Source organism: Sceloporus occidentalis, unplaced genomic scaffold, assembly GCF_023333645.1.
Source record: "Sceloporus occidentalis isolate IW3139 unplaced genomic scaffold, rSceOcc1.0.p SCAF_1, whole genome shotgun sequence".
NCBI classification, from domain to species: domain Eukaryota; kingdom Metazoa; phylum Chordata; class Lepidosauria; order Squamata; family Phrynosomatidae; genus Sceloporus; species Sceloporus occidentalis.
Window position 1 is genome coordinate 261,227,674 of NW_028316981.1, and position 26,704 is coordinate 261,254,377.

Here is a 26,704-nt window from a genome sequence, read left to right on the forward strand (position 1 = left end):
AGCTGCCACCTGGTCTGCCTAATAGCAAGGCAGGTGCCCAGTGGAGAAAAATAAAGAGTAACCTGTATGACACTACTGTCACCTAGAACAGCTTAAGCAAGTACATTTTGCTAAATATTAAAAGAGATGAGAAGATCTTGGTTAGAACAATGCTTGGTTAGAAAACTGCTTCTCTGATCACTGTGAATCATATTTACATATATCTTGTGAATGACGTTGGGCTGGTATTAGAAAAATGTCTGTACATAAAAGCCCTCTTCTCATTTCATTGCAGACAGTGCAGCCGAAGAAGCAGGTCTCCAGATTGGAGATATTGTGATGGCTGTCAATGGCACAGATGTCACCAGCATGCCACATTCAGAAGCTGCAAGTCTGGCAAGAAAAGGTAATCATTGCCACATAATTAATAGCTTTTGCATTTTAAATTGTTTGCAGATTTTATCCATTATATTCAAAAAATAATTAAATAAGCATAATACAGTGGAAATGTGGAGATTTGCAAAAATTAGATTAGTGAAACCTTTGTATAAAATTAGCAGGAGCAAGTGCTGTAGCAGACAGGAAAATCAGTGGTCTGAATGTAACTAAAGATTATGGACTATGGATTATGGACTCCAAAACCTTGAAGCCTAGCCACCTGAAACAACATGGATACTGAACTGACCTTGGGATTTGCCTCTTAGTGTTGTATTGTTTTGAATTAATTTCAGTTTATAAAAATATCTGGGCCCTACAGATATGTAGCATTTTTATAGCAAGAAAGAGAATGTTTAGGGGTAACTGAGGGGTGTCAAATCCTGGCAAAAAGGATCCTTCTGCTAGTGATGAATAAGCCACTACTGGTGAATCCTTTAACAATGAAAGTGAAACTACACAGCTAAACCTAGGACTTTAAAAGCTTTAATATCTATAGACAATTTAATGTTTTTTAAGCTGGGCTGGTGCTCTCAGGATCTTTCACATACTGAATGAATGCAGGCAAGCATAGTGTAGCTGTTTCCATGCTAGCTTTAATTTGGTGTGTAATTTTCTCAGCAGTGAGAGCATCCCACACTTTGTCAAAGCACTGAAGAATGAAGGGATGGTGGGAGGAATGTTCAGTTCTTAGCATTGCTTTCCAAAATAAATTGGAAAAGGGTGGATGTTGACACTGAGGTCAAAATGCAGGAAAATGTAAGTTGCCTCTGAAGGAGGTATACTGGCTGTGACTCATCCTCCATGTCCAATATTTACCCTTTCCACTCAAAGCAAAATCTCTCTTTTCTTTCCCCCTTTATATGGAATACAAAGTATTACGAAAGGAAGTTGTTTCATTAGGCCTTTTTACAGAAGGAGCACTGGGCCTTTAAATTCTTTTTTAAAATCTTCTTAGTACAGTGGATGAAAGCTCTGTTTATATCCATTTCTGATTGCTACTCCTTTAAGGTTTCCATCCTACCCCAATCCACTAATTTCCAAACTGGCAGGTGCTTCACTCTGTTCAATCCTTGCCCAATATCAGCAACAGCAGTAGAGCCCTCTTTAGTTTAAAAATTGGTGGGGGGAGGAGATGAGAGAACACCGTCTGGTCTGTATAAGATAAACTCTTAGGGAACCTAGGGAACATTTCTGCATCCTATAAATACCTAGGATTTGTAGTTTGGTGCGGCCCTAGAGCTTTCTGGCTGAGAATTCTAAATACCCCTCTCTAAACTCTCTAAATCCATAAGATAGGACCATGAAAGTTAAAGTGGAATCACAGTGCTAAAATTGTGCAGTGTGAGAGCACCCCAACACTCTCCTTGCCCTTCACAATGAGCAACATTACTACTGGACTGGATGGGGGATGTTGCTTTATTTTGAAAATTGACTAAGTTACTCTCTCCTATTTTCCCCCAAAGTAATTAGCAACAAGTAACCATTCTTACTGCAACAAATTACTTTCAAGGTCTGTCAAGTCATACCTGGATGTGTTATCCCAAAAGCTAGTAAATATTCTACCCCACAACCTAGCAGCTTTCAATAGCTGCAAACCACCTGGTCCTAAATTGTCCAGATGGCCCTTGGAAGAGAGTATATAGCTAGGCTGTGGAATCTACACCCTCCACAAGTTGTTTGAGTCCACTTCATATCAGTTCTTGAAAACATGGCCAAAGGTGAGAATGGGAATGGCAGTTCATCAACCATTGACAGCACAAAGGTGTGAATAACTGTTGTAGCTTAGTCTCCCATTTTACCTGTATAATGGTTTTCTAATTAATCTGTGTTTTTCACTGAAAAGGAGTTTTTGCACTCCATATAGGATGGAGACATTTCTGTTTGTGCTAAGGCATTGTACTTTCAAAACAGAGACTTCAGTTCTTCCACCCAGTAAGCCCAGGACCTACAACTCTAGATGAAACCTAATACTGTTATATGTTATAACACCTGATAAGCACCACTGGAAAGTCTGTAGATCCTTCCTCTATTATATCTTAAGACAGCATGCCCACTAGGTTTAAGCTTCCTTTAGCTTTCACATCCCACCTACTTGTTGTAACATCTTGCCTGATGAAGTGATGTATCATAGAGATCTCAAAAGCTTTCTACACACATAGTTGTACCTTTTTGTTGACCTCATAATGGTATTACCACAATATAGATTTCAAAATTTACTGTTATCTTAGCCTTGTTACTGTGAAAGACATCATATGATACAAAATGAAGGTGTGTTCTTTCAGCCAAGGAAATAATGTTGCTCCAAATGCACGTAGCTCATCAGTCTTTCTTAGTGAGTCCTTTTTGTAATTTCAAGAAGGGAGGAGCAAATTGAAGAGAAACAAATTGGAATTTATGTGGTTAGGGAGGTTGAAATGTCACAGAATCTTTTTTAGCTTTAGCGAGTGAGTCTGCCTATAAATGTTAAGACTCCACTGCATTGGAAAAGCTGACTTTGACAATAAGAGCAAGTTACTTTGGACATGGCAAGACTGATGGGGCAATAAGGTGACAGTGATACAACAAAAAAGACTGGGTTAGATAAAAGACCCTCATTTTCTCTGTGTGCCAGCTACTAATGTTGTTATCTTCTCACAGTATCACTTAAATCTAGGCCAAACTGTCAGTTGGAAAGAACACATTTAGCAATATTGCTTTGTTGGTGGGGTGGGGGGAGAAATGCCTCAAAGACAGATGGGTCCCAACAGTAGCCTTCAAGACATCAATCTTCTATTTATGTCTGGTGTTTCCTCAGAGGACAAATTCATAGCTGGCTCAATGAACATATTAGCCCTTTCAATGTATGAGAGCCCAACATCTCATTGGTCCAGTTGGCATATTACTTGATGGGGAGAGACTTTTTCTGCAGCAAAAACAAAGTGCCATTTATATTAATTTGGAAACATTTATTTGAGAAAGATTTAAAATCCAGTTATAGTCTTGGATGCATATTAATAACCTCTTTGGAATTCTGAACTTCTCCATAGAATGGCAGACATTTTGGAAAGTTTGAGAAAGAAAATTGGTTTCACAATATACTAACCAATATATCTTGGCACTCACCAAATTATTTAATGTGTGTAGGTGGAAGAGACTGACATTCATGTACCGTATCAGTGACTATTTTCAAAAGAGATATTTTTGAAAATCATTTAAGAACTCTTCCTCCTTTCCATACCCTCCTCCAACTGTCCCAGATTTACAGAGACAGTGCTGATTAATCCTCTGTCCTCCCACTTTTCCAGTTGCTTTTCTCAATTCCTCCCTTTTCCTTCTTTGTTCTCAGCTTACTTAAGTTACTGCAAACAGAATTCAAGACACAAAAGTACTTCGCACTCCATTAATTTAGCAAAGTGAAAGGAGAAAAGCGGGCACAGTCTTGCCTTTCCCAGTAGACTCAGAAAAAAGCAAACTACTTTTATTATCCAGCTGTTTTCTTATGGCCAGTAGCCATTAAAATATTGTAGAAAAAACAGTATTTTAATTTCAGAGACGTGCAGCAATGAAAAGGTGATCTGTGTGTCATGTTTTAGATTTTAAATAGTTATTTTACTTTATTTCTTTTATTTCTAAACAATCATTAGCATGTTGTTTATTCAAATTTAGTTATTTCTTTTATGAATTTCAGTCTGGTTTTGGAGATGCAGCCAGGAATGTCATTATGGAGGAAAGAGGGCAATGCCTTCAAATAAGAATTCTGACACACACACCCCATCCATGCAATTTTCTTTCAGTCTCCACATTTCGAGCATCAAAGAGAGGGAAACACTGGACCTTACCGCACAGGAGCTCCGCGGAACAGCCTGAGAATGAAACGGAAGGGGCCTGGAACGAGTGTGGAACTGTTCAGAACGGTTCTCAAAAATCGCCTCCTCTGGAACAGAATGGGAACGGAAGAGAGGGAAACAGAATGAGTGAGGGATTTCCTTGTGTGCAGTAAAATTCGTCCCCCCACTTGTTCCTTTCCCTTCCTTGCCCCTTTTGGACTGTTCTCAGGCCGTGCCAGGAGCCCTGTGTGGTAATGTTCACTGAAAACTGTTCACACTGGAACTCTTCTATTTGCTGTATTCACTTTCCCTTGGTAACCTTACCTGTCCCTGTTCTTTGGATGCCTGAATTATATTTCTAAATGCTGAATTGAAAGTTTAAGTGACTGCAATGCTAGAAATTTGGGAAATGAAGGAAAATTTCATTGAGACAGAACTTTTATTTGGGAGAGGCAACCTCTCCCCCCTCCCCGTAGCTACACCCCTGAATGCACTCCTTCTCCACCCCAAAAATCTAAATGGAGAAAGCACTTTGTTGTTTACAAGTGATGGAGAAAATGTGGGTGCCCACCTCCCACCAAGGATTCTGTTGCCTCAGGGGAGCATGGACTTATTTGATTTTCTACTGAGAGAAAACAGTTTCTCTGCCCAGGATTCTTGGTGTAATAGAGTTCTTGGTAGGGAGCAAGATTTGTCAGGAGCAGCAAACATTTTGGTTTCTGCACCTTTTTTTCAACATGGGGAAAAAAGGAAAGAAGAAAATTTTTAAAACGAAAGGAAAACATTTGATTCAGAATTAAACTAATTATTTTTATTCATATTTGTAGATTATTCTGATTCATATTCTGAATTGAGTAAGCATATAAATAGTTTTCTACTCAGTAGTTTATTGAGTAAGAATATGGATAGTTGCCTCACCATATCCATGGATTCAACCGTTCATGGCTTGACAATATTGAAAAAATATAAAAATTCCCAAAAGCTAACTTTGATTTTGCTATTTTATCTAAGGGACACCATTTTATTTTGCTATTGTATTTAATGGGCCTTGAGCACTCAAGGATTTTGGTGTCCACGGGGGATCCTGGAACCAAACCCCAAGAGCCCATTGAATTTTTTGATCTTCCAGATTAAATCAATGCACTTGCCTATGTAGTATCAGCATGGAATAATTACTCCTAGCAAGACTTGCTCTCAGCAACAGGAAAGAAACACATCAAATTATTCCATAATTAATATAATTAATAATTTCATATAATCATTAAATGATTAAATCATTAGAAAACTGCTTTGGAGAATGGTGTGGAGGGAGACATATTGGATGCATTGACAGAAATAATGTTTATAATAGCACATAATAGCACAAGAAAACAGAAGTTTTTACAATTTTGGGGGGTTAGAGACTCACCCCAGGATCTGAGATGTTGGTATATTTCCTCTAGATCAAAGCAAAGAAACTTTATATACCTAGCCTGATTTCTTTTTTATATATTATATTGTTAATGTTTTTGGCTTTGCAGAATAGCCTTTAATTTACTGTCTATACCATATTCTTACAACACTTTCAGGTCCAGATATCTTGACTTTGTTGGTTGGCTCTGATATCAGTCGTTGTCCTAATACCCCTCGTCCAACTTGTCGGGGATATCTACATAAACGGACCCAGTCAAGTATCCTGAAGGGCTGGAGGAAGAGATGGTTTGTGCTAAAGCATGATGGTTGCCTTTACTACTATAAACACAAGAAGGTAAGGCACGTGCATAGTAATCTTGTCTTTAATTTGCTGGATTCCACACAATTTGCAGATTTCATGTAAAAGCATAGAGACACAATCAAAGTAGACACTTAGAATGTTCAAAAACTGGAACAGCAAACTAATTATTTCCTTTAGAGCAATTTCAGATGTCTAAGGACAGATGGTCTTAGACAGACATAAATGAAGTTTTAATAGGCACTTAGTAACCACTGCATTTTTTTATCCCACCATTTGGTGAAATCGCATGTGGTGGTTTGTTGCAAAAGAGATAATGGAATTATTATTATTATTATTATTATTATTATTATTATTATTATTAACCTTTATTTATAAAGCGCTGTAAATTTACACAGCGCTGTACATACAATCTTTTTAATTGGACAGTTCCCTGCCCTCAGGCTTACAATCTAAAAAGACCCGACACAAAGGGAGTGGTGGTGGGGAAGGGGTCTCTCTAGTAGGATAATACATATAAAATACATAGCAATATAGGAAATGATTCAATAAAACAGGCAACAAAAGAACATCAAATAGCAAGTGACAATCATGCAATGCCTGGGAACGCTGCCCTGAACAGGATGGTCTTCAATCTGGAAGGTAGCATTGCATGCAGCAATATTTGCAAGGCTGGTAAGCGCTTCAAGATCTTATTGGGAGGGCTGCCCAACTCTTAAATATTATCCATGCCAATTGAAGATAGTAAGAAGCTACTTCATTCTATATCCAGATTATACTAACTTATATGGCTTGTGTGCGGAGATTGCCTCGTAGCAATCTCCACACACCCTCATACTGGGTTTACATATCTGAGCCAGGATTCAAATATGGGTTTCCTAAATTCCTAATCCAACACTCAAACTACAACACCATACTTAATCCAGTATTATATACCATAGAGAGCCAGAGTGACATAGTGGTTTGAATGTTGGACTACAACTCTGGGAACCAGGGTTCGACTTCCTCTTCAGCCATGAAGCCTATTGAGTGACCTTGGGCAAATGTTATGCTCTCGGCCTTAGTGGCAAACCTCCTCTGAACAAAATCTTGCAAGGAAAACCCCATGATTTTCACCTTAGGATCACCATGGTTAACTTTAGGGTCACTATAAGTCAGAAACAACTTAAAGGCACACAACAACAACAAATTATTTACCATTCTGTGAAACTTAATAGTCTCAGTTATTCAAAGATATAGCCATGTTATACTGTAGAATCAGCACATAGAGAGATTTTGTAGCACCTTTGAGACTACCTGAAAGAAAGAAGGTGTCAGCATGAGCTTTCATATTATGTGATTCTTACCAAGCATTTCTGGGGGGGGGGGGGGATGAACTTGGAAAAAACGCACACTTTTCATGCTAGATAACATCATTTTTTAATTATCACTTTGCCAGAACCATTTTTTCTAGGCTCCTATATATCTAGCTTTATATGTTGCCTAGGTTGCAGCTTTTTGTTCTACATATCTTTCTTTCTTATTAATTGATCAGTGAAAACTTTAGCTACAGTTTTGATTTAAACATTGTTCTACTGCTCTTCAGTATTCTTTAACTCAAGTAACAGAACAATATAGGCCAGCACTCTTTTTACAGGTATCATGCATATCATCTTGGCAGAACCTGGAAAGAAACTTCTTAAAAATAATTCATTCCTATTACTTAATGTAAAGTTTGAAAAGTAATTTGTTGTTGCTGCTGCTTGATGCAGTCATTCAAAGTGATTTACTATTATTTTTCATTGCTTTTCTTTTAAAAAATGCTTAGATTTGATAACATGATAGCATAAAACTTGGGGGAAAAACAGTAGAACTGCCTCTAAAGCTTACTATATATACTCATGTATTTTTAGTTTAAAAAAAAAAATTCTGGGTCAACTTATCCACAGGTCAATGTAAATACTGTACTTCGACTCACAGAAAAAAGAACCATCCCCTGGTGATAGGCAATAGTGTAATGTCCTGGAAGCAATGACTCCCCCCCCCCCCCTCCACACACACTCTCTCATCCGTCCAGCCTTTAGGGTGAGAAGGATTTTGTAGGTTCTTTGCCATCATTTTTCTTTGCTTCATCATTTAGATCCTTTGTTACATGCCCCTAAGGTTTACACTTGACTTATCCATGGGTCCCCCAGTTTTGTCCTTCTCTTGGGATATAGACTGGAAGATAAAGGAATAAGAATTGAATGGTCCTTTTGATTCATTTCAATTAATTAATTAATTGCATAATAGCCTTAGTTGTTCTCATATATCTGATTCCATAAGACACAGCTTCAAACAATTATATCTGGGAAAAGATTCCTTTGCCAGATATTATTATTATAGTGTTCTTGCTTTAAGAATACTTTTGAAATGGAAAAGTAATTTTACAACTCCCATTAAAGTAGACTGAAATTTTATATGCATTGCTTTTTGTTTTATTATTCACATATACATTTCTCCACCTCACAGTCACTGACAGATCTTACAACATTTTAAAATGAATTGGCTCATTTTTGGCAAATACACATCACATATTTTATTTAGTGCTCTGAAGAGCCAATGTTAATTTTATCTTTAGCCAGCAGGTGGAGGACTTTGATCAGGAATATATTTCAAATTGCTGGCAATTCATTGTGTGCTCCAAAATGAGATTTATATTAGAAAAGGGCTAGGGAGGGTTACTACATTTAGCCATGTACTGCCCTAGGATATGGATGTATCATTATTTAATTTGCTTGTATGATACGATATAAATCTTACTCTTTCACATATTAAAGCTGATTGTTCTCAGCTCTGTCATGTATCATTTATCTAAAGAGTACATGCAATATTAGGAACTAAGCTATTCAAATTAAACAAAATGTCATTCGCCCAATTACTAATTATGTGTTGTTGTTGTTGTTGTTGTTGTTGTTCTGTGCCCTTAAAACTACTATGGCTTGATCCTCTCATAGGAGTTTCCTGGCAAGATTCATTAATGGAGATTTGCCATTGCCTTCCTCTCAGGATAAGCAAATATGACTTGTTGAAAATCACCCAGCAGGTTCCCATAGCTGAGCAGGGATTTGAACTCTGGCCTCTTGTAATCCTTGAAATCACTACTCCATATAGATTGTTTACTACTACTTGCATTAATGACTTGATTTCAGGTGTGGGGGTGTCAATATAGATGAGATCCCTGACATAGGAGTGCTTTAGCCTCCCTGCTCCCCTTGGAAGCAAAGTGTGATAACCGACACACACACACACACACACGCCCCAAATATGAATAGCAGCTATAGACTGGGACTGCAGAAAGAGAAAAAATTAACCCACTCACCCCTCTTATACCCACATCTACATTTCAAAGAGCCATACATACAATTTTGTGAATGGCATTGTGTAGAAAAGGAGAGAGGAGTAAAAATAGTCACTCTGACTCAGATCTGTAAAAAAGTTTTGTAACCTGCTTACTGCCAGAAACAACATCCCAAAGGTAAATGATTTTTTAAAAGAAAGTTTACATGTCAGTCAGTGCCTCTAGGAAGCCCTGGGGCATAGACCTTGTCACATGGAGTAGGAAATGATAATTCTGGAAAACAAGAAAGACAGAGGAAAAACATGAACTTCATCAGCATACCACTGGGTCACTCCAACAACATAGGTCAATAGACTTCAGTCTAATAAACTATTAATAGATGGCTTAGCCTGATTATTGCCAGAGGGCTTTGGTTCTATTATTATGTATATTACATAGTCCTATCTTATTATCTCAATCCATTCCTCTGTAAGTCAGATGACACACGTATATATCCCCAATCTAGCAAGGATAAGCTGCAGAAATGCAAGCTTCCCTTCCACACACGTGCATATCATTTGCCAAATTGTTCAGGTGGCTGCTGAAGGAGTTGTCAACAGACAACCAGAACTTCTGGCTGCGGTTTATTCCAGTTGCTGCACCTCAAGGGGACATGGTCAACAAGCCATCAGAGCTGCAAGCTGAGAATAGTGCATTCCACACCAATCAAACTGTCTATGCTACCATCTTTGACAGAACTGATCACTTTCCTAGAGAAATGAAACTGACAATTGGGTTTCTGATGTCCCCCAAATTAATTATTGGTCTCATCACACCTGAGAATGGCCACCGTCTCTCCTTGAGTAGATAAGCAGATATAGCAGTGTGCCCAGGGGCAAATGAAGTGCCCAGTTTGGGTAGCAAGCAGTATACTGACACTTGTACACATTCTCTCTTACTACTGACTATGATTGCTACACTCCCTCACCCCCAAAAATGGACGGCCACAATATGTTCCACCCTGATAACAGTAAACAAGGCATTTGGGTGGGCAGCTGATAAGTTCAGTGGGAAGATCCTAGAAAATGATGCCTTATTTGTGTATCTGGCTATAAGAACATAGGCAGAGATTTTTAGGCTGTCCCTCACTTTCCACAGGCCACTATATGGCCATGATGAGGGCAAGCAGCATGGGTTTACAGGGGATTTTGGAGACTGTGTAAGAGAGGCAGAAAATTTCTTCAACAACTAAAAAAATGAGTTTTTCATGCATAAACTGGACATTTATACACACATCCATGTGTGCACACACATACACACATATATGCACAAGATAAAAAGAAAAGCATAAAATATTTTAAATCAACTGAATTTCTGACAGTATTTCTGAGCCCAATTTATACAAAATAAATTGTCTGCTCCCTGAGTCTAGACCTTTCATGTTGTTCTGTTCAATGACAGAACATTCAAGCCCTTCTTCTTCTTTCAAGCCTATGTATTCATTGCTAAGTCTAAGTGCTTTATATAAAAGGCTTAACTATAAATAGATTTAGGTCTGAGCTATTTCTCCTAGAGGTACAATGTGCATTTGCTTTTTATTCTGACAGAGAGCTTTATCCACCACAGGCAGAGAGTCACCCCATTCTTATAACCAGCCTACAATCTGATTGCATTTGCAGAGCATCTCTGATGCCCATTGTTACTTGATGTGTTTGCTAATTAAACATTAACCTTCTATCTGGGCTCTAATCCACAAAAGCTTATGCCACAATAAATCTATTAGTCTTCAAGGTGCCATGACTCATTTCTGGCTGCCCTTTGTGTTCCTCTGAAATGATTAATTTTCTTTACTAATAGAAATCACAAACTACATTTGCTGCGGTGGAGAGCAGCCATAAACCAAAAGTATATTTGTACCATAGCACAGACTGGAGCACCTCTCCTTCTCTTTGACCCATGGAGTACAATGCAAGATGACCCAAACACTTTTCAGTTAGGGGCTCACTAGCATTATGAGCCACAGATTTGAGGAAACATTTCAGCTATCATGAAGGAAATAGAAAGTACCCATGTTCTTCCCTGGTGGTGTGTTTTTAAAGGCAAGAAATGCAAGGCCTTTGATTTGAAAAGACATTGGCTGGAATCCTGCATGTCCTTCCGTGCAAGATAAATTTGTATGCACTTAACTAAGTTGCAGTGATGCTAAGAAACCTGATTGCTGAATTGCGAAGATGCATATCTGATGTACCTTGGGTGTGCCTGATACAACAGAACCCACTCATTGGTGTCCCATTGAGCAGCAGTCCCTTTGCTGTATGGAAGAGGTGGAGGATGGGGAGGAGGCAGCAGCAGTAGAGTAGTATAGTCCTCTCTTTAAAGGCATCTTCTCCTTGAAATGCCTCCTCATTCAATTACGGCTGAAAGAAATGGAACTATATAAAAAGGAAGAAACCTTCATTCCCATCATTGTTTTTGTGGCCACAACACAGTCTAGGCTCCACTCTTTATGGTCAAAAATGAAGGCTGTGTTGCTCGTCTTGGAAGTCTCCAGGAGTGTTCATTCACCTTTTCAACAGATTGCAGGGATCCCCTGCACTACCCAGCTTTCTTTTTAAACTGCTTTTAAAACCTGAAAGTGGACTTCCAGTCACTTCATTTCTTTTCTCCATTTGGGACATTTTTGGAAGTCCATGTGGACATCTGAGGGTCCCAGGGACAGAAAATTTGGCCCCTGGATTGCTTGACCCTGAACTAGACAATATTCTTTGGGCATATTGGCAAGATACACTCCTTTAAATGGTGAAAATTATTATAACTTGTAATTTTCCGCACCAACATGTCTAGCATTGACCATGCTTTGCTTTGTGATTGCCCACTAGATGATAAACACTGGCTTGGTTTGCAAAATCTGTTTGCCACTGCTTTCTTAAGATCTAGCTTGACTCCAGAGAGTGCAAAATCAAGCTATACCAGAGATCTATGTGCACAGAGGTTCTTTTCAGACTTTTGGGTGCCTGTGGGAAGCTGAGTATTTGAACTTGCCACCACAGAACCATGTGAAGTTCTAGAAGAGATCATAGTTTCTCTTCATGTGCATCATTCCAAACGTGTTTTACTTTCAGTCTGCACCTTGGATTTCCTTTCTGGGAACAATCCTAAATGTGTTACATCCCTCAGAATTCAGTTGGTGTTACTTTCTAACAAGTATGTTTAGGACTTCCACTTCTTACTTTCCCCAGTCATTTCTCACATCTTTGGTTTCATCTAATTCACTCATCTTAACTGTAAAAGCAGCTGTATGTCAAGCAGACCATTGCTCCATTTAGCTCAGTACTGTCAATACTAGTGGCCAACAACTTTGGTCAGCTGGCGGGGGGGGGGGGGGGGAGACACTTTTAAACCCAGCCAGAACTGCTGCACCCCCTCACAAAAATTGTCTCTTCTCATTTTTTTTTTAAAAATGGAAATGATTGGAACTTAAGTTCCCTTTTAAGAAAAGACCTCTGCAAAACAATTTAGGACATATAGGCTTCCTTTAGAGCAGGGGTTCCTAGCCAGGGGTGCCATCACTCCCAAGGAGTGCAAGATGGAATTTCAGGGGGGGTGCAACAAAGAGTGGCTTGTGTCCTTGAGTTACCTTGAGTCTTCACTTATTTTTTTTCTAAATAAATTAGAATCTATTTGCTAAGTTTTATGCATTTTAAAAAGCTTATTTTAAAAGTTCAATTTGTTCACCTTCAGTATTGTATGTTGTTCAGTTTGTGGTTCAAAAATTAGAAATTAGACTTTTTCATCTTCAAATATGATATTACTTTTGTAGGTGCTGCAAAGATTAATCAAACATTTCCTAGGGGATTGGAGCATAGAAAAGGTTGGGAACCTCTGCTTTAGAGGATAATTAGGCTTTCTGGGGGGTTCCAAGTACGTTTTTATCCTGTTGTCTTGATTATTGTTTTATTCTAGTGGCAATCATCCAAAACAATGCTCCATGTGGCCTGAACATTGCATATGGCCCGTGTGTGATTTCCATTGCATCTGATAATGGCAAGGTTTATTTCCAACATAGAGACACCACTGATTGAAGCTCCAACCTTTTGCATTCAAAGCATATGCTCCATCGCTAAGCTTCAGCTTTTCCCTTGTTTCTAGTCAATGTTTTTCATTGTTATTCCTATGACTGGTTTAGATTTCTGCTTCTGAAATTAGAATGCAATATGTTCACACCACTTTTCAGTTTTCCTAAGGCAAAAAAGCATCTTTACTGTAATGGTGAATGCAATTCTATTCCAGCAATCCTTTGATCATAACAAAAACAAATGTGGGACAAGAAAGAGAGAAAAACACTGTGCACATACCAATCAAGGATAAGGAGTCTTGGAGATGGCTCATCCACAGGCTTGCCATAAGTTGAAATCAGTGTGATGGCAGCAAACAACAACAACAACAACAACATACCTAGAAAAACCCATTATACTGTATTGATGAAAGCATGGATTTCCTATTTTCAGAATCATTCTTTTGGAAACAGCTTTCATTTGCTGAAATGACAATTGTCTTAATAGATCTAACCATAAAAACCTATTATTATATTTGTTTGTTTGTTCATTTGTTTACTGAGCAAAAACTAGAGCTAAAACTGGAATAAACATTTTATTCTGCCTATTTCGTAACATTTTTGAGAAACTCCCATGCATGGAAATGCTTGCAAATTACTAACAGAAGGTTGTCTCCTTAGCCAAACCCAAGAATTTGTACTTAGAAGGTATATATCAAAGTGACTGATGGGAGAAACCATCATCTGAAAGGTTATAATTGTACGCTCTTCATGTAACAATTTATTTCTAAAAAGGAAATGCAATGTGTAGGGTCAAGGTTTAGAAGTGTTTGGCTGGGGTTCTGTAAGTGGGCTTCTCCATGGCATCCCACTACAGCCCCCCTGCAAATGCTACACAGAAGGCTGGAGAGGACTCTGACTCTGCAGGGTTAATTTCCCATTACAATCTATTTTTGTGAAACATCACTGCCAGTCTTATTATTTCAGATGGAAACATAGCGACCAAGCCTCCCTTTTTGCAGCAGACTGTCAATCATAAAACCAAACCAACTTTGTGAAACTAGCCTAGATGGAAGGCATGATAATGTCTCATCTCTGAATCATTACACCATTTTATTATCAGCTCTTTCTTCCACCATCTGTTGTAAACTCTGCAAATACTATAGTGGTGGCAATGATAGAGGTGGAGGAATTTGGCCACAGCATCAGAAGAAATGTGGGTACACTCTAAGCCTCCTCCGTCCCAGCTGTGCTAAAAGAAAAGGCTATACACAAAACTATTAAGAGTTCAGAAAAGGGCAGGAGAAATAAAGTGTAAGACTTCTACTGACTATCTAAGTATATATAAATAAAGTCTGATTCCTTTTTCTTGACAATTTAATCTGGAATAATAGACTCCATCTCAATTTATATTCCTTAATCTCCGGTGCTGTTCTCATACCCTCTCCACAAACATATGTTGACACCATATTAGTAAATAGAGCAGAAGGAGTTTTGTTAAATGGGATAGTATCAAAAACGTTATTTGAATTAAATCAGCTCCTTTTGCTGGAATCCTGTACATGTTGATTTAGAACTATTCTGGCTAGTCCCTAGGAAATGGGAGTGGATTTGCAACCTTTGTTTATGCAATTATAATTAAATTTGTAGATATTTTGTAAAAGGTGTTTGTGTTCCCAATCGCTGCCCCTATGAATTTTCTCCAAAGCTTTTCTCAAAGCTTTTTATTTGTTGCAGGATGAAGGAAAATGCAGACCTTTAGAAGTGACAAAGCTAGAAGGGGCTGAAATTGGTATGGACAGCAGCCTTGGCAAACCTTTTGTATTTAAGTGTGTTCCTCAGACTGGAAACAGGATTTTCTATTTCTGTGCCACATCAAACCAAGAGATGAAGAGGTAAATAATCTACTCAGATTCATTTCTTCCTTTCCTTTTTTTTTTTTTTTACGTTTGTGTAATGTATTTTGTATATTAAGGTCAGTTGCATAACTATGAGTCTGATACTAGCTACATCTAGTATTGATGATGGATTTGATATTGATGTTCCTTTTCCACAAGGATCTGCTTATATAAGCATTTTTCTTCATTTGTTCCCCCTTGGAGTGGGTTTCTTTGTTTTTTAATATAAAAAGACCCATGATCAAAATCCTCTCTAGTGCAGCATCCTCTTTCTCACAGCAACAACCAAATGCATCTGGGAAAGCCAGAAATAAGATACAGCTTGCCATCACTTGCACTTCTTTACCATCAACTGGTACCCAGCGGCATGCTTGATTCCAGGACTATAGCGATGAATTTCCAATATATTCTGTATATATGCAGTTCTTTCTCTTTGTATTTTAATTGGAAGTGTGTGTGTCATTTTTAAAAAAAAAAAAAAATCACACACAACAACAATAAAAAAACCATCCAATGAATGCACTTGGATTCAACTGTGCCCCTCCAGGCACTAATAATTTATCTGCCTATGTATGGGTATGTGTGCCTGTCCTTAGAAAGCAGAAGAATTTCTTCATGCTAATATTTTAAATGTTGTGGCTATGTTAGTATCTGTTTTGTGAGGTATTCACTTCACCTTGAACCTAACCCTGGGATTTGGGAGGCTTCAGCCCCTCAAGACTAGACTAATGTGGGCTGAGTCCCTGAAAATGGTCTGGTCAATTGGGGCACCAAAGCTGCATCTGCACTGCAGAAATAGTGTAGTTTCACACCACTTCAAGTGCCATGAATCAATGCTATGGAATTATGTGATTTGTAGTTTTATGAGATATTTAACCTTCTCTGTCAGAGACTTCTGGTGCCACTGCAAACTACAAATTCCAGGATTCCATAGGATGGAGCTAGGATGGTTAAAGTGGTGTCAAACTGCATTAGTTCAGTGTTATAGCACTATTATTCAACTTTAACTACTATGGCTGCCTCCTGTTGAATCTGGGGATTTGCAGTTTAGGAAGGGGCATTTAGAATCCTCGACCAGAGAGCTGTTAGGCCTCACTAAACTACACAGCCCAGAATTTCACAGGAGGCAGCCATAGCAGTTAAAGTGACATAATAGCAATCTGACTTTGTGTAATACTGAGCCTGTCTAAGGGTAAGATCAGCTCTGCTGCCAAATATTGTTATACAGGTCATTAGTACTTGTCATATCTGTTCTAAAATATATGAGAACCAATATACTATTCTTTTTTCCTGCCAACAAGCTTACTGTGTCTATTTTTTCTTCCATAGGTGGCTAGAGGCTATGGAAAAAGCTGTGCATCCTGTTCATCAGGTAAGACTTGTTTTCAGAAGTAGGCCAGCCTGGAGTGGTGAGAGTGGTGATGGTAGCACATTTTCTTGAGTGTTTTTCCTTCCTTTATCACTTAATTTGTTGGAGTCTTTATGTCCCCTTCTACAAAATAATCTGACCATTTTTCATTTAAATTCAGGAGATACTAGGTAGATGAGATGGGCATTGTTACTGTTTTAATTTAACAGGTTATACAATGGATCTTACATGTTATGAGACTTTATGTATTTATATCCCCCAAATCTACCATATATACTCAACTATAAGTCAACCTCTTGTATAAGTTGAGGGCAGGTTTGGGGGCCAAAATTATGGATTTGGCCATGACCCATGGATAAGTTGAGGATAAAACTTGGAGGCTCCTTCAGTGTGTGTATGTGAATACATGGCAAGAGGGACTCTAACTGAGGCTCTTTGCTTCAGTATTTCAACTTTAGTTTCAGCCTTCACTCCCCAGACAATGGTGGCCAGTGCGCAGGAGAAGGACTCTGCTTGTATAACCACAGTTAATCACCCAGGACTCTCTCCTCACCACCTGGGGAGTGCTGAAAGAGCTGCTATCACATTACCATACTGACCTGTAAATAAGTCAACCTGGGATTTTGGGGCCAATTTTTGGACATAAATTTTTAGACCTATGGACAAGTATATATGGTACCTGATAATGAAATGAGTCTTATGTTGGTCTTTCACCCTATGTGTGTACACACAGTAAACTAAGAGCATGTGGTGACTACATTAAATTTGTCTATAGTTTGCAGCCCGTGGCAGCATAGTTTTTGCAAAGGAGCCAAAAACAATGTTCTAATCACCATTTCAATCACACAGTTATCACTTGCCATTCACTGTGAGCCACCGTATGGTGTTAATTTAAAGGGCCTGTCATGCACATTATTTTTTTTCTTTTTTAATCATATTCACCCTGAAAGCCATATTTTAGCTGAATACCAAGAGCCTAAGAATAGCCAACCCCAGATAATATCTATGTTAGTCTACTACAACAAAACAACTATTCACATGTGCCATATTAAAAATTATTGAATATTAGGCATTGAAAGTTTATTAGAAATATTGGGGGAAATGACTTGAGGAGAATAATAGGATTGTTTTGAGGAGAATTCTAGATAGGAGAGAAGCTGCTTAGTCTGGAATTTATTTTGGGCAAAAAAGTGCACTTTCTGTGAAGGTTTCCTGAACAAAAACAACAGGAAACTTGTTCTGTATGCTGAATTGTTTTATTTGCAAGAAATTTGTTTTCTGTGTAGAAGATGCAGAGCTGCAAATAATCCTCAAAAGCTGTGCAATTTTCTGAATTTCTTAAAGCAAAGATAAAAGGGGTAACATTTATGAAGACCTATACACCTATCTCTTGGATGTATTTTCCCATTAGCTTTTGTACACTAGAGTCTATGTTTCCAGATTTATGAAGTGGTATTCCTGACTCTACATGGGCCATACTGCCACAATTTTTCTATTCAGCAGTTTCTGAATAGTTTGGGGAAACATGTTTCACTGTTTCAGAGTAGAAGGTTTGAAACTGTGTTTAACAGCAAAACTGTATTCTGAAAATTATTTTTCAACCAAATGGCACATTTTTCATCCAACATGGGGATCAGGATTCAGTGGGCTAAGAGCTGCCCAGGGCCCATGCAAGGCCTACATGCAACCTATGGGTCACATAGCTTTCACCTTGCTTCACCTGCTAATCATAGAGACCAAACTGTGCAAGTGGTGACAGCACAGTTTCTCCAGTCTGACAATGCTATCTGAACACCTCTAATGGAGGCCAAGCAGAATTTTGACACTAGGACAAGCTAAGGAAAGGAAAGCTCTGAATCTTACCTTTTTGGAAATGTGTGTGTGTGTGTGTGTGTACACACATTTTTAAACTTTGTATTTCTCAAAATCTAATTAGTTTTGACTTGCACAGTCAGGCTTGGTCCACCCTTCTCCAAGCCTGTTTCAACATATGCTGGTATCTCCTTTCATTCCATGTACAAAAGCCAACTAATGTAAGAGAGTTGGATACTGTTGATCGAAAAGGGTTCACCACCACACCTAAGGACAACAAGTTTATGGGGTAGAGGGTACACTGCTTAGCATTCAGTACTACTCCCTGGAATCTGCTGCCCACAGTCTGTCTAATGGTCAGGGCTGGCCTTCCTCTTTTCTTATATTAAATTTGACAAGAAAAATTGAAAGAAACCACCTTTACCCACTGTAGGGTGGTTAGGTATTGAATATTAGTCTAGTTGTTTTATTTCTGCTAATCCTGTGTGAATAAAAAATACATACATTATTTTCATTCAGACGGTTTATATTATTTATATAAATTAACTGTTTCCCCGAAATAAAGAAAAAGATGTATACTTTCCTCTTAATTTACATTTTGCATGGCCTTTTCTTCTCAACTAGTTCTACTAGATTTTAATAGTTACTAGTAACAAAAAAGTTCATAACACTGACTAAATGCTGCTAAAATGTAAATACATTTGCCAAATTATATAGCAGATTCTACATAAAACCAAAAACTTCAAGCGGACAAATATAAAGTCTATGGAAGATTTGAAAATAAGTTAAGTAACATTAAGAGCAGTACAGAGAAAGGTTTATTTGTCAGGAAATATGATTATATGCTATTTCAGCCTCTTAGCAATTTCTGCTTCCTGAAAAACAAATTCTTGTGATGGATGATTACCATTTCTTGTCACGTTATATATAAAACACTGCTTTTTCATTTCCTTTTATGTGAACAGATAGAAATATAATTACATAACTGATTTCACCAGTAATTTTGCTTTCCATTTTCTCCTTTAAAAATTGAATAGAGCAATTAGTGCACAATTTGCAATCCTTATTTGTTTTGTGAGCTATCAAATTTTTTTTAGAATAATAAGCAAGTTCTTCCCTGAAGCATGGACAATGACCACATGCATAGATGTGGCCTTATTCGTTTGTTGTGATGTGCAAGGCTGCCTCTACTAACACACCATAGTTTGTTAATGAATCCATAGTTTATTGTTGGCTCATGATCTATGGCTTGTCCTTGGGGTTTCCCACTATTGCCCATCCTGAAACAGACATGGATAAATGGGAATAGGAGGGAGACAAAGCAAAAATTGTGAAAACAAACCATGGTTTGTTTGGTCATCTGCAGTATAAGTTAAGCACCCATTGTGCTTCACACAAACAATTGCTTATTGTGATCTTTATATGGGGCCACTATATCATCCTAATGTGTGTGTTCCATAAATGTGCTTATCAACTATTTCTTACATATTATTGCAGTACTTAGTTCATAGCGGGTGGGGGGGGGGTTGTAAATTCAACTAACAGTATTTCCTGAAGCATTGCCTCTTCACAGGCTCATCAGAAATCCCAGAAATATAATTTAAAGGAAAACAGATTATCTAGGGCACATTCAATATTGTAAGGCTTCTCTCCAGGGACTTTAGATGAGCAAAGACATATGTTCCTATATTGCCTACAAATCTTGTAGATAAACAAGCACATTAGCTTGACACTGTAGGCCAGAATTCCTTTATCTTTGATTTATGGGCTAAATTTTGATGGATTGCGATTATGATTTATGATAGATTTATGGTTAATTATGAGTGATTTATGGATTATTTCTTGACTGATTTATGACCTGGATTTGGCTTGCCTGCTCTGTGCCTGTCACACATGTACTTAATTTCCTATGCAATAAAGTTGTGGCCTAATTTTAACCCAAGATAATAGCGTCCGGCTCATCCAGTCCCACTGCAACATGGTTTATATCTTAGTCATCAGAGCAATCTATCCTTTCTATGTATTCCCCATGAGATGGCAACTTGTTTTAACTCTCAAGAGTTCTATTACTGTTTTTAGACCTGCTCTACATTGTCAGCCATGGAGATACTCTCACATCTTCCATTTCATGGGGAAATATTTGGGTCGTCAAGGATGTCAAATGAGACACAAGCTCTTCATCTGATGTGTTCGTCCGATTTTGTATAGGTGTTGCAAGGAACTCTGTTCTTTCTAAGAATTCATTAGGACTATTTGTGACCCTCTTGTGCCCCAATCTGAACAATGTTTCAGCACATGGGCATTGCCAGCCACTTATTTTCTATCTGGATTTAGTATTCATCATCATCATCATCATCAATCCAGATTGAAATAAGTGGCTGGCAATGCCCATATGCCTAAACATTGTCTGATGAAAGCACAAAAGGGACTACTGCTAGTAGTAGTCTGCCTGACTGTTTGCAATGAAGGGGCCATCCAAGTTTTTCACCATAGAAAGAATCATGACAAGAATCTTTCCTCTGATATGCTGAGTCATGTTTTGCACTTGTACCAAATTATCCATGACTGGAAAATCCAATAACACTTAATGAGGGAACAACATAAGAGTCTTGTAGCACTTTAAGAAAGAAGCATAACTATTGTGGGTTAAATCAGGGTGGAAAACCTCAGGCTCTGAGGCCAAATACAGTCCCTCTGGGGTCCCAGGCCAGCCTTCTGTGGTTCCCTAGAAGACCTCTTCCTATTTTGTGGTCTCTCAGCTTTTGTCTCTTTTTTTCCCTGTTCCAAAAGGTCAAAATGTCTTCTAAGACTTTGTTACGAGCACAAACAGCTGTTAAAACATGCTGGTCCTTTGGGCCTCATTTTCTTGCCTTTGCCCCTGCCCACCATTGGAATGCAGCCCTCAGTGACTTCTCTGAAAATGAACTCAGTCCTCCACCTGAAAAAAGGTTCCCTTCATTTGGATTAAACTTTCATAGACTAGAGCAGAGATAGGCAATCTGTGGCCCCAGGACTGATTTCTTGCAGCCCATGGCCTAATTTCAAAAAAGTTTTGCAAGTGGTCATATTGGGCTGCTGCAAGAGTGATCTTCTATTTTTAAGTTTGCAGGTGGACTTCAATCTCTTGATGGGAGAAAGGTGGGCTATAAGTTTAATGAGGGAGGGAGGGAATAATGTTGTCCTTTCCTAGGCACCATGAGACTGGCTTTATTTTATTTTATTTTATTTTATTTTATTTTATTTTATTTGGTGTAGGGGGGAGAAGGCTGAAGGCTAGCAGATAGGTCATTATGAATTTTGCATACTTGCATGTATGTTTTTACAAACCAGTAAAACACAGAATGAAGTGTATAATAACAACACCAGCTGAAGAGTTAGTTGTGTGACTACCATGAGGGCAATGATGAAATAATAAATGAAATATTATAACATTGTTTAAAGCATTGCATTGACATATAATGGAGAAAAAAGGAGAAAGGAGAAAAAAACATGACCACATTAAGCAAATAATAAGATAGTTAAAATCTAGGACACTTCTGATTTGTTCATCATGGAGCTCAACTATAGAGGTGTCTTGATGATCCTGATCTTTGGCGGATTTTTGTGGTGCCACTGATTTAATCCTTTTGCATCTAGCTACAGGGACATAGCCAGATGCTTCTGCACTCCCCCTCCCACAACTCTCCTATAAATGTGAATAGGTCAGAAGGTGGGGCTTTGGTCACTGCAGAGAGAGGAGGAAAATATCAACCTCCAAAGCACAAGCATAAGGTTAATTTATACCTGTGTATGCCACTAACAGAATAATGGCCATAATATGTTTAAGAACATTTGTGTGGCTTATTATTTCTAACAGTGGAGAAAAAAAATTATCTTTTTTCTAACCCAAACATACAGAACCATGTATGGGTAGATGTGACCATGCACAATACCAGCCTTCCACCACTTGCTATCAAAAACCCCGAGTGCCTGGGGCTTCTTCACCAGCTGGACAAAAACAAGGACATGTGGGTTCAACACTACTGCATCTTGAAAGATGGCTGTTTATATTTTTATGCCAGCATACGCTCTACACATGCCCTTGGTAAGTGGTAGGCCTTTTTGTTTTTTCCTTTGGTTAAAAGCATTTTTCCCCACTTAACATAAAAGATCCAGTAATGTAAAGTGGGAAACATTGGTAAGTGCCAGAATTAATGGGTCAAAATAAGAGGCTTTTTATATAATGAACAACCTCAACCTCTGACTTCCCTCAGTTTAGTCAGTCAATTGAGTTGTAGGTGGGCCAGTTGTGACTTGGGGCTCCTTCACACTAGACATTTATAACACTACAATTCTTCTTTTATTGCCATGACAACATTTTGTGGAATCCTAGGATCTATAGCTTGGGGAGACATGTTTATGAACCAGACATAAATTACACTAAGCCAAAGGACTAATCCTTCAGAATCTTTCCCAGCACTTCCATCTTGAGTCAAACAGCAGATATTGAACATAGAGCCATCTTTATGCATAGTAAGTCCTCTGCCACTGAACGATGACTGACCTTCCTTTCTTCCTTTAGGTGGGATTTACTTGCAGGGATACACTGTGAGTGAGCAGGCCCTTGGCTCCAGAAGGTCTGTGATTGAAGTGAAACCACCTTCCGAGGAGTTTAAAACATTCTATTTGTGTGCAGAAAGTTTAAATGAAAACAAACGGTAAGTTGTTCATATCTTTTTACAGTGTTCCTTTTTTGAAATGCCTCATCTCTTTCTACCCACCTGTATTCACACCTTTCGCCAGCTGTAGATCAGATCAAACCAAAGCAGAAAGTGCTGTGACCTTGGAGTCATTGTTTTGGTGACTGCCTTCTAGTAACAATAAAATATGCTCTGAAAGTTAATGGCTCAATTAGGAACATCTTAATGCCTATAGTGCAAGATAAATTTGAGTCTGAAACCAAAAGAATCAAATTTGCTGATACATTCTAATTTAGCCCTTTTACACTAGAGTCTTCTTTTGAAGCTTTTTGTTTGAAAGTGGTGGCTTTCAGGTCACATAGAAGAGCAGGTGGGAACAAATGTGAATTCTGCCTTTATGAAATCCTGGAATCCTAAGAAAGCTTTTGGGAAACTAAAAAATCTATAGAAACATAAATAAAAATGCAAGAGAATTTACAAATCACAAGGTCAACACAATGGACTGGATTCAAGCTTAGCTGTGAATTCAGTAGGCCTTAGGTTAGTAATGACTAAATGTACATTCCTTTAAGAGCTTGGATATAAAACATAACAAGTAATGTAGATACCTGTAATGCATTAGAGGATGGGATAACAAGGACAGAACATAGTCTCATTTCAAAACTAGTGGGATGAGGCAAAATAAAGTGACTTGACTGGAGCAATGGGTAATACTTCCTAGCTTCTTTTAAAGCAACTGTGACACAGCATTTTAGACCCATTTTGTCAGGAATTTTCCGAGTTTTATGCCATTATAAATTCTATCTTTTTCAAAAGGTAACAAAAAGAAATTTTAAAAATTAACAAGCAAGTTTACAATGATCAATGGCAGTAAATTACTTTGTAAATGCTATAATGGGGATGAATTCCTTTTACAAAAAAGTTTCAGTTTGTGGTACTACTGATTTAACCATCATATGATGAAGTCTATAGGATTCAACACACTGTTGTGATAGAACAACTGTGCAAATGGTTTTTTTTTGCAAGGTGAATATTCATGTGCACATTTGGATATATCACAGACTTACAAAAAAAAAAAAGACTTTGTGTCGGAGGGGGGCTTGGCTTGGCTTGCCTCAGCTTTCATACATTTTCCAGGCCTTGGTGACTTGCAGGCAAGCCTGGTATCTGTCAAGTATAAAAACATTCAAATCACCAGACACCTTTGGTTGGCTTTTGAGATGTCTCTCTCTCTCTGTTCACATGTTAAAATCCCACTTTCTAACACAGAGGAGAAAGGAAGCTATACAGTAGCATGCTGGCTCTATCCCTGTTCTCATCACTCTTATGTTGAGGACAGATGCCTGAAGGAAAGATCTTCTTCTACTTATGGAGTTCTCACAAGTAGGAGAGCCTCTCTACTTCAAACATAATATAACAAGACAAACAAAACAGAGATGAAGATGAAGGAGGTGGAGCTAGTGTGTCACTCATGTACATCCCCTCTCACTGCATGCTGTTGAATATTGAAATTTGCATATCTGAGTAAGACTTATATTGACTATCATCCTATGTTCTGAATGCATCCTCTAGAATAGGGATAGGAAACATATGGTTCTAGAAATATGACATGGCTGCAGCACCCATTATTCCTCATTATAGGCACTGCTGAGTTTATAGGATTTACAGTCCAAGTAACACGTTCTTCATCCTGACCCACAAAATGCTTTCAGAATCATGATTTAAAAAGAAAAAAAGAATCCTGATTCAAAGTGTATCAAAAAGTAAGGATTTGTAGAATGCAATATAGCAGCTTACACACACACACACTGATGAGTTCTGTTGAAAACCAGGGCTACATGTACATTCCTACTAAAGATATTTTAAAACTTTGCAAACATAATAATAAATAATAAACTGTTTGTTTATATACCACTTTTCCTTGAGATCAAAGCGGTTCAAATCAGGTAAAATTATGACAAATGTCAAAGATGACTGTCACACTGACTGGAATCACACTCAGTGTGACATGACTGCTCATATGTTGTACTGACAACACGTTCTCTAAGCTCTGTTTATCTTGCAGTTACACAAACATTGTTAATATAGTGTCTTGCCTTATCTTCTCTTCCAGATGGATTAATGCACTGAGAGCCTCTGCCAGTAAGTGGTTGCCATTAAACAAGGCCATTCAAGACTTCATGAACCGGCCACTGGAGGAGACCAGGATGTGAAGGGTGGCCTAGTCTCCTGTGTTAAGTTTCAAAGCAGGAGCACTGGTACAGACAAATGCCTTTATTGAAATATAATTTAGCAACATTTGACAATGGCATATCTCCTACGGGTTACAGGCCACACAATTTTGTAAGCATTAGTAAATAAAAAATCATGCACTTGGATTTTTTTCCCCTTGTCTTGGTGTTCTTGGTTTGTTTCTTGCAAAGTACTTTGGAGGATCTACAATTAGGTCCACACAGCATGTTATGATCTTATTGTCATTCTTGAAATCACTGTTCTCTGAGGGAGAGCAGCAGGTTTCATGTTGTTCCTCAGTAGAGTTGCTTTGCGCCTTTGCACCACATACTCTTGAATAACATTGCCGCTCCTCACTTTTCTCTAGAGTTTTAAGCACATTTGGAAGCTAACGTTAATGGTCAATTTTAAGTTATAAATGGAAACATATAATTTGGTGCTCATACATTTCAGGTGACTTAATTATAGGTATCTCTTCTCACTATAACATGATGTTGTTTTTCACAGTAGTAGATTAGTATTTTCTGCCCAGTGTTTCTTTCAAATGTTTGTGGGAATTATAAAGGAATATTCCAATATTATTTTAAATGTTTTAATTATATCCAGTTATTTCTCTCCCTGCAGCTCACAGTCTCCTCAGCACCCTACCCCCAGATATCTCTAAAGGATCAGAAAGGAGAGGTCACACCATTGCTGCTAAAGAACTGGGAAAAATTAGTGCAGCTTAGTTCAGTGACATATTTTAAGTACTTACATGAAATAATTGCCATTTATTTTCACATTTCATCTTCTCGGGCCAGATGAGAGGTTCAGGTTTTACAAGAATTCCTTCTCAGCTTTCTCCATGACTGAAGACTGTAGGAATTAAAAAAAAAAAGATGATAAAACTGAGTTTGAACCAGCTTTCTGCATCAAGAGAATTGCTAGCAAAGTGTGAGGAGACTTTGCAGTATTCTTTTTGCTTATTTTAAGGTTTTGCTGATTTCCGAAATCACAAACAAGATTCAATTCAATTTAAGTAATTCTATGCAATGAGCAAGTCCAGCAGAAACAGAACAAACATCAAGGATTCAACATTCATACCAAGAAAGAAGATAATGTTTACAAGATTAAATTTACAGTACATAGCTAGCTGTGGATAACCTTCAGTCCAGAGTCAACAGAGGGTACGACAAAAGCTCAAGATAATACCCTAAGTCTTCCTGGCCCATCGCTTTATCTCCTTTAACTCCACCATCTGTGACCTAATATGACTTTACTTAATTATGCTTAATTATGCTAATATCCAGGTAATGATTTGCTTTTATTAGTTCTAACTCTTGCAGGTTCACCATATCCTCTTCCAATTGCAAAGGTGGTCCTCCTATTTATGATTGTCTGGGATTTTTTTTAAATAATCCCCTCTTCCCAATAATAAAAATAACAACA

At 38.1% G+C, this 26,704-nt stretch overlaps 1 protein-coding gene across 3 annotated transcripts in view; it reads left to right on the plus strand.

Annotated features, from left to right (window-relative positions):
* The window catches only part of LOC149323805 (uncharacterized), a 60,261-nt gene extending 34,839 nt beyond the window's left edge, over positions 1–25,422 (plus strand). For all 3 annotated transcript variants that reach the window (XM_089492566.1, XM_089492572.1, XM_089492559.1), the window contains 7 exons: positions 275–385; positions 5,792–5,970; positions 15,024–15,181; positions 16,514–16,556; positions 22,263–22,449; positions 22,927–23,062; positions 25,158–25,422. In XM_089492566.1, coding sequence (XP_089348692.1) covers positions 275–385; positions 5,792–5,970; positions 15,024–15,181; positions 16,514–16,556; positions 22,263–22,449; positions 22,927–23,062; positions 25,158–25,257 — 914 coding nt within the window. In that variant the 3' untranslated portion in view covers positions 25,258–25,422. The remainder of the gene's footprint in view (positions 1–274; positions 386–5,791; positions 5,971–15,023; positions 15,182–16,513; positions 16,557–22,262; positions 22,450–22,926; positions 23,063–25,157) is intronic.
* The last annotated feature ends 1,282 nt before the right edge of the window (positions 25,423–26,704 follow it).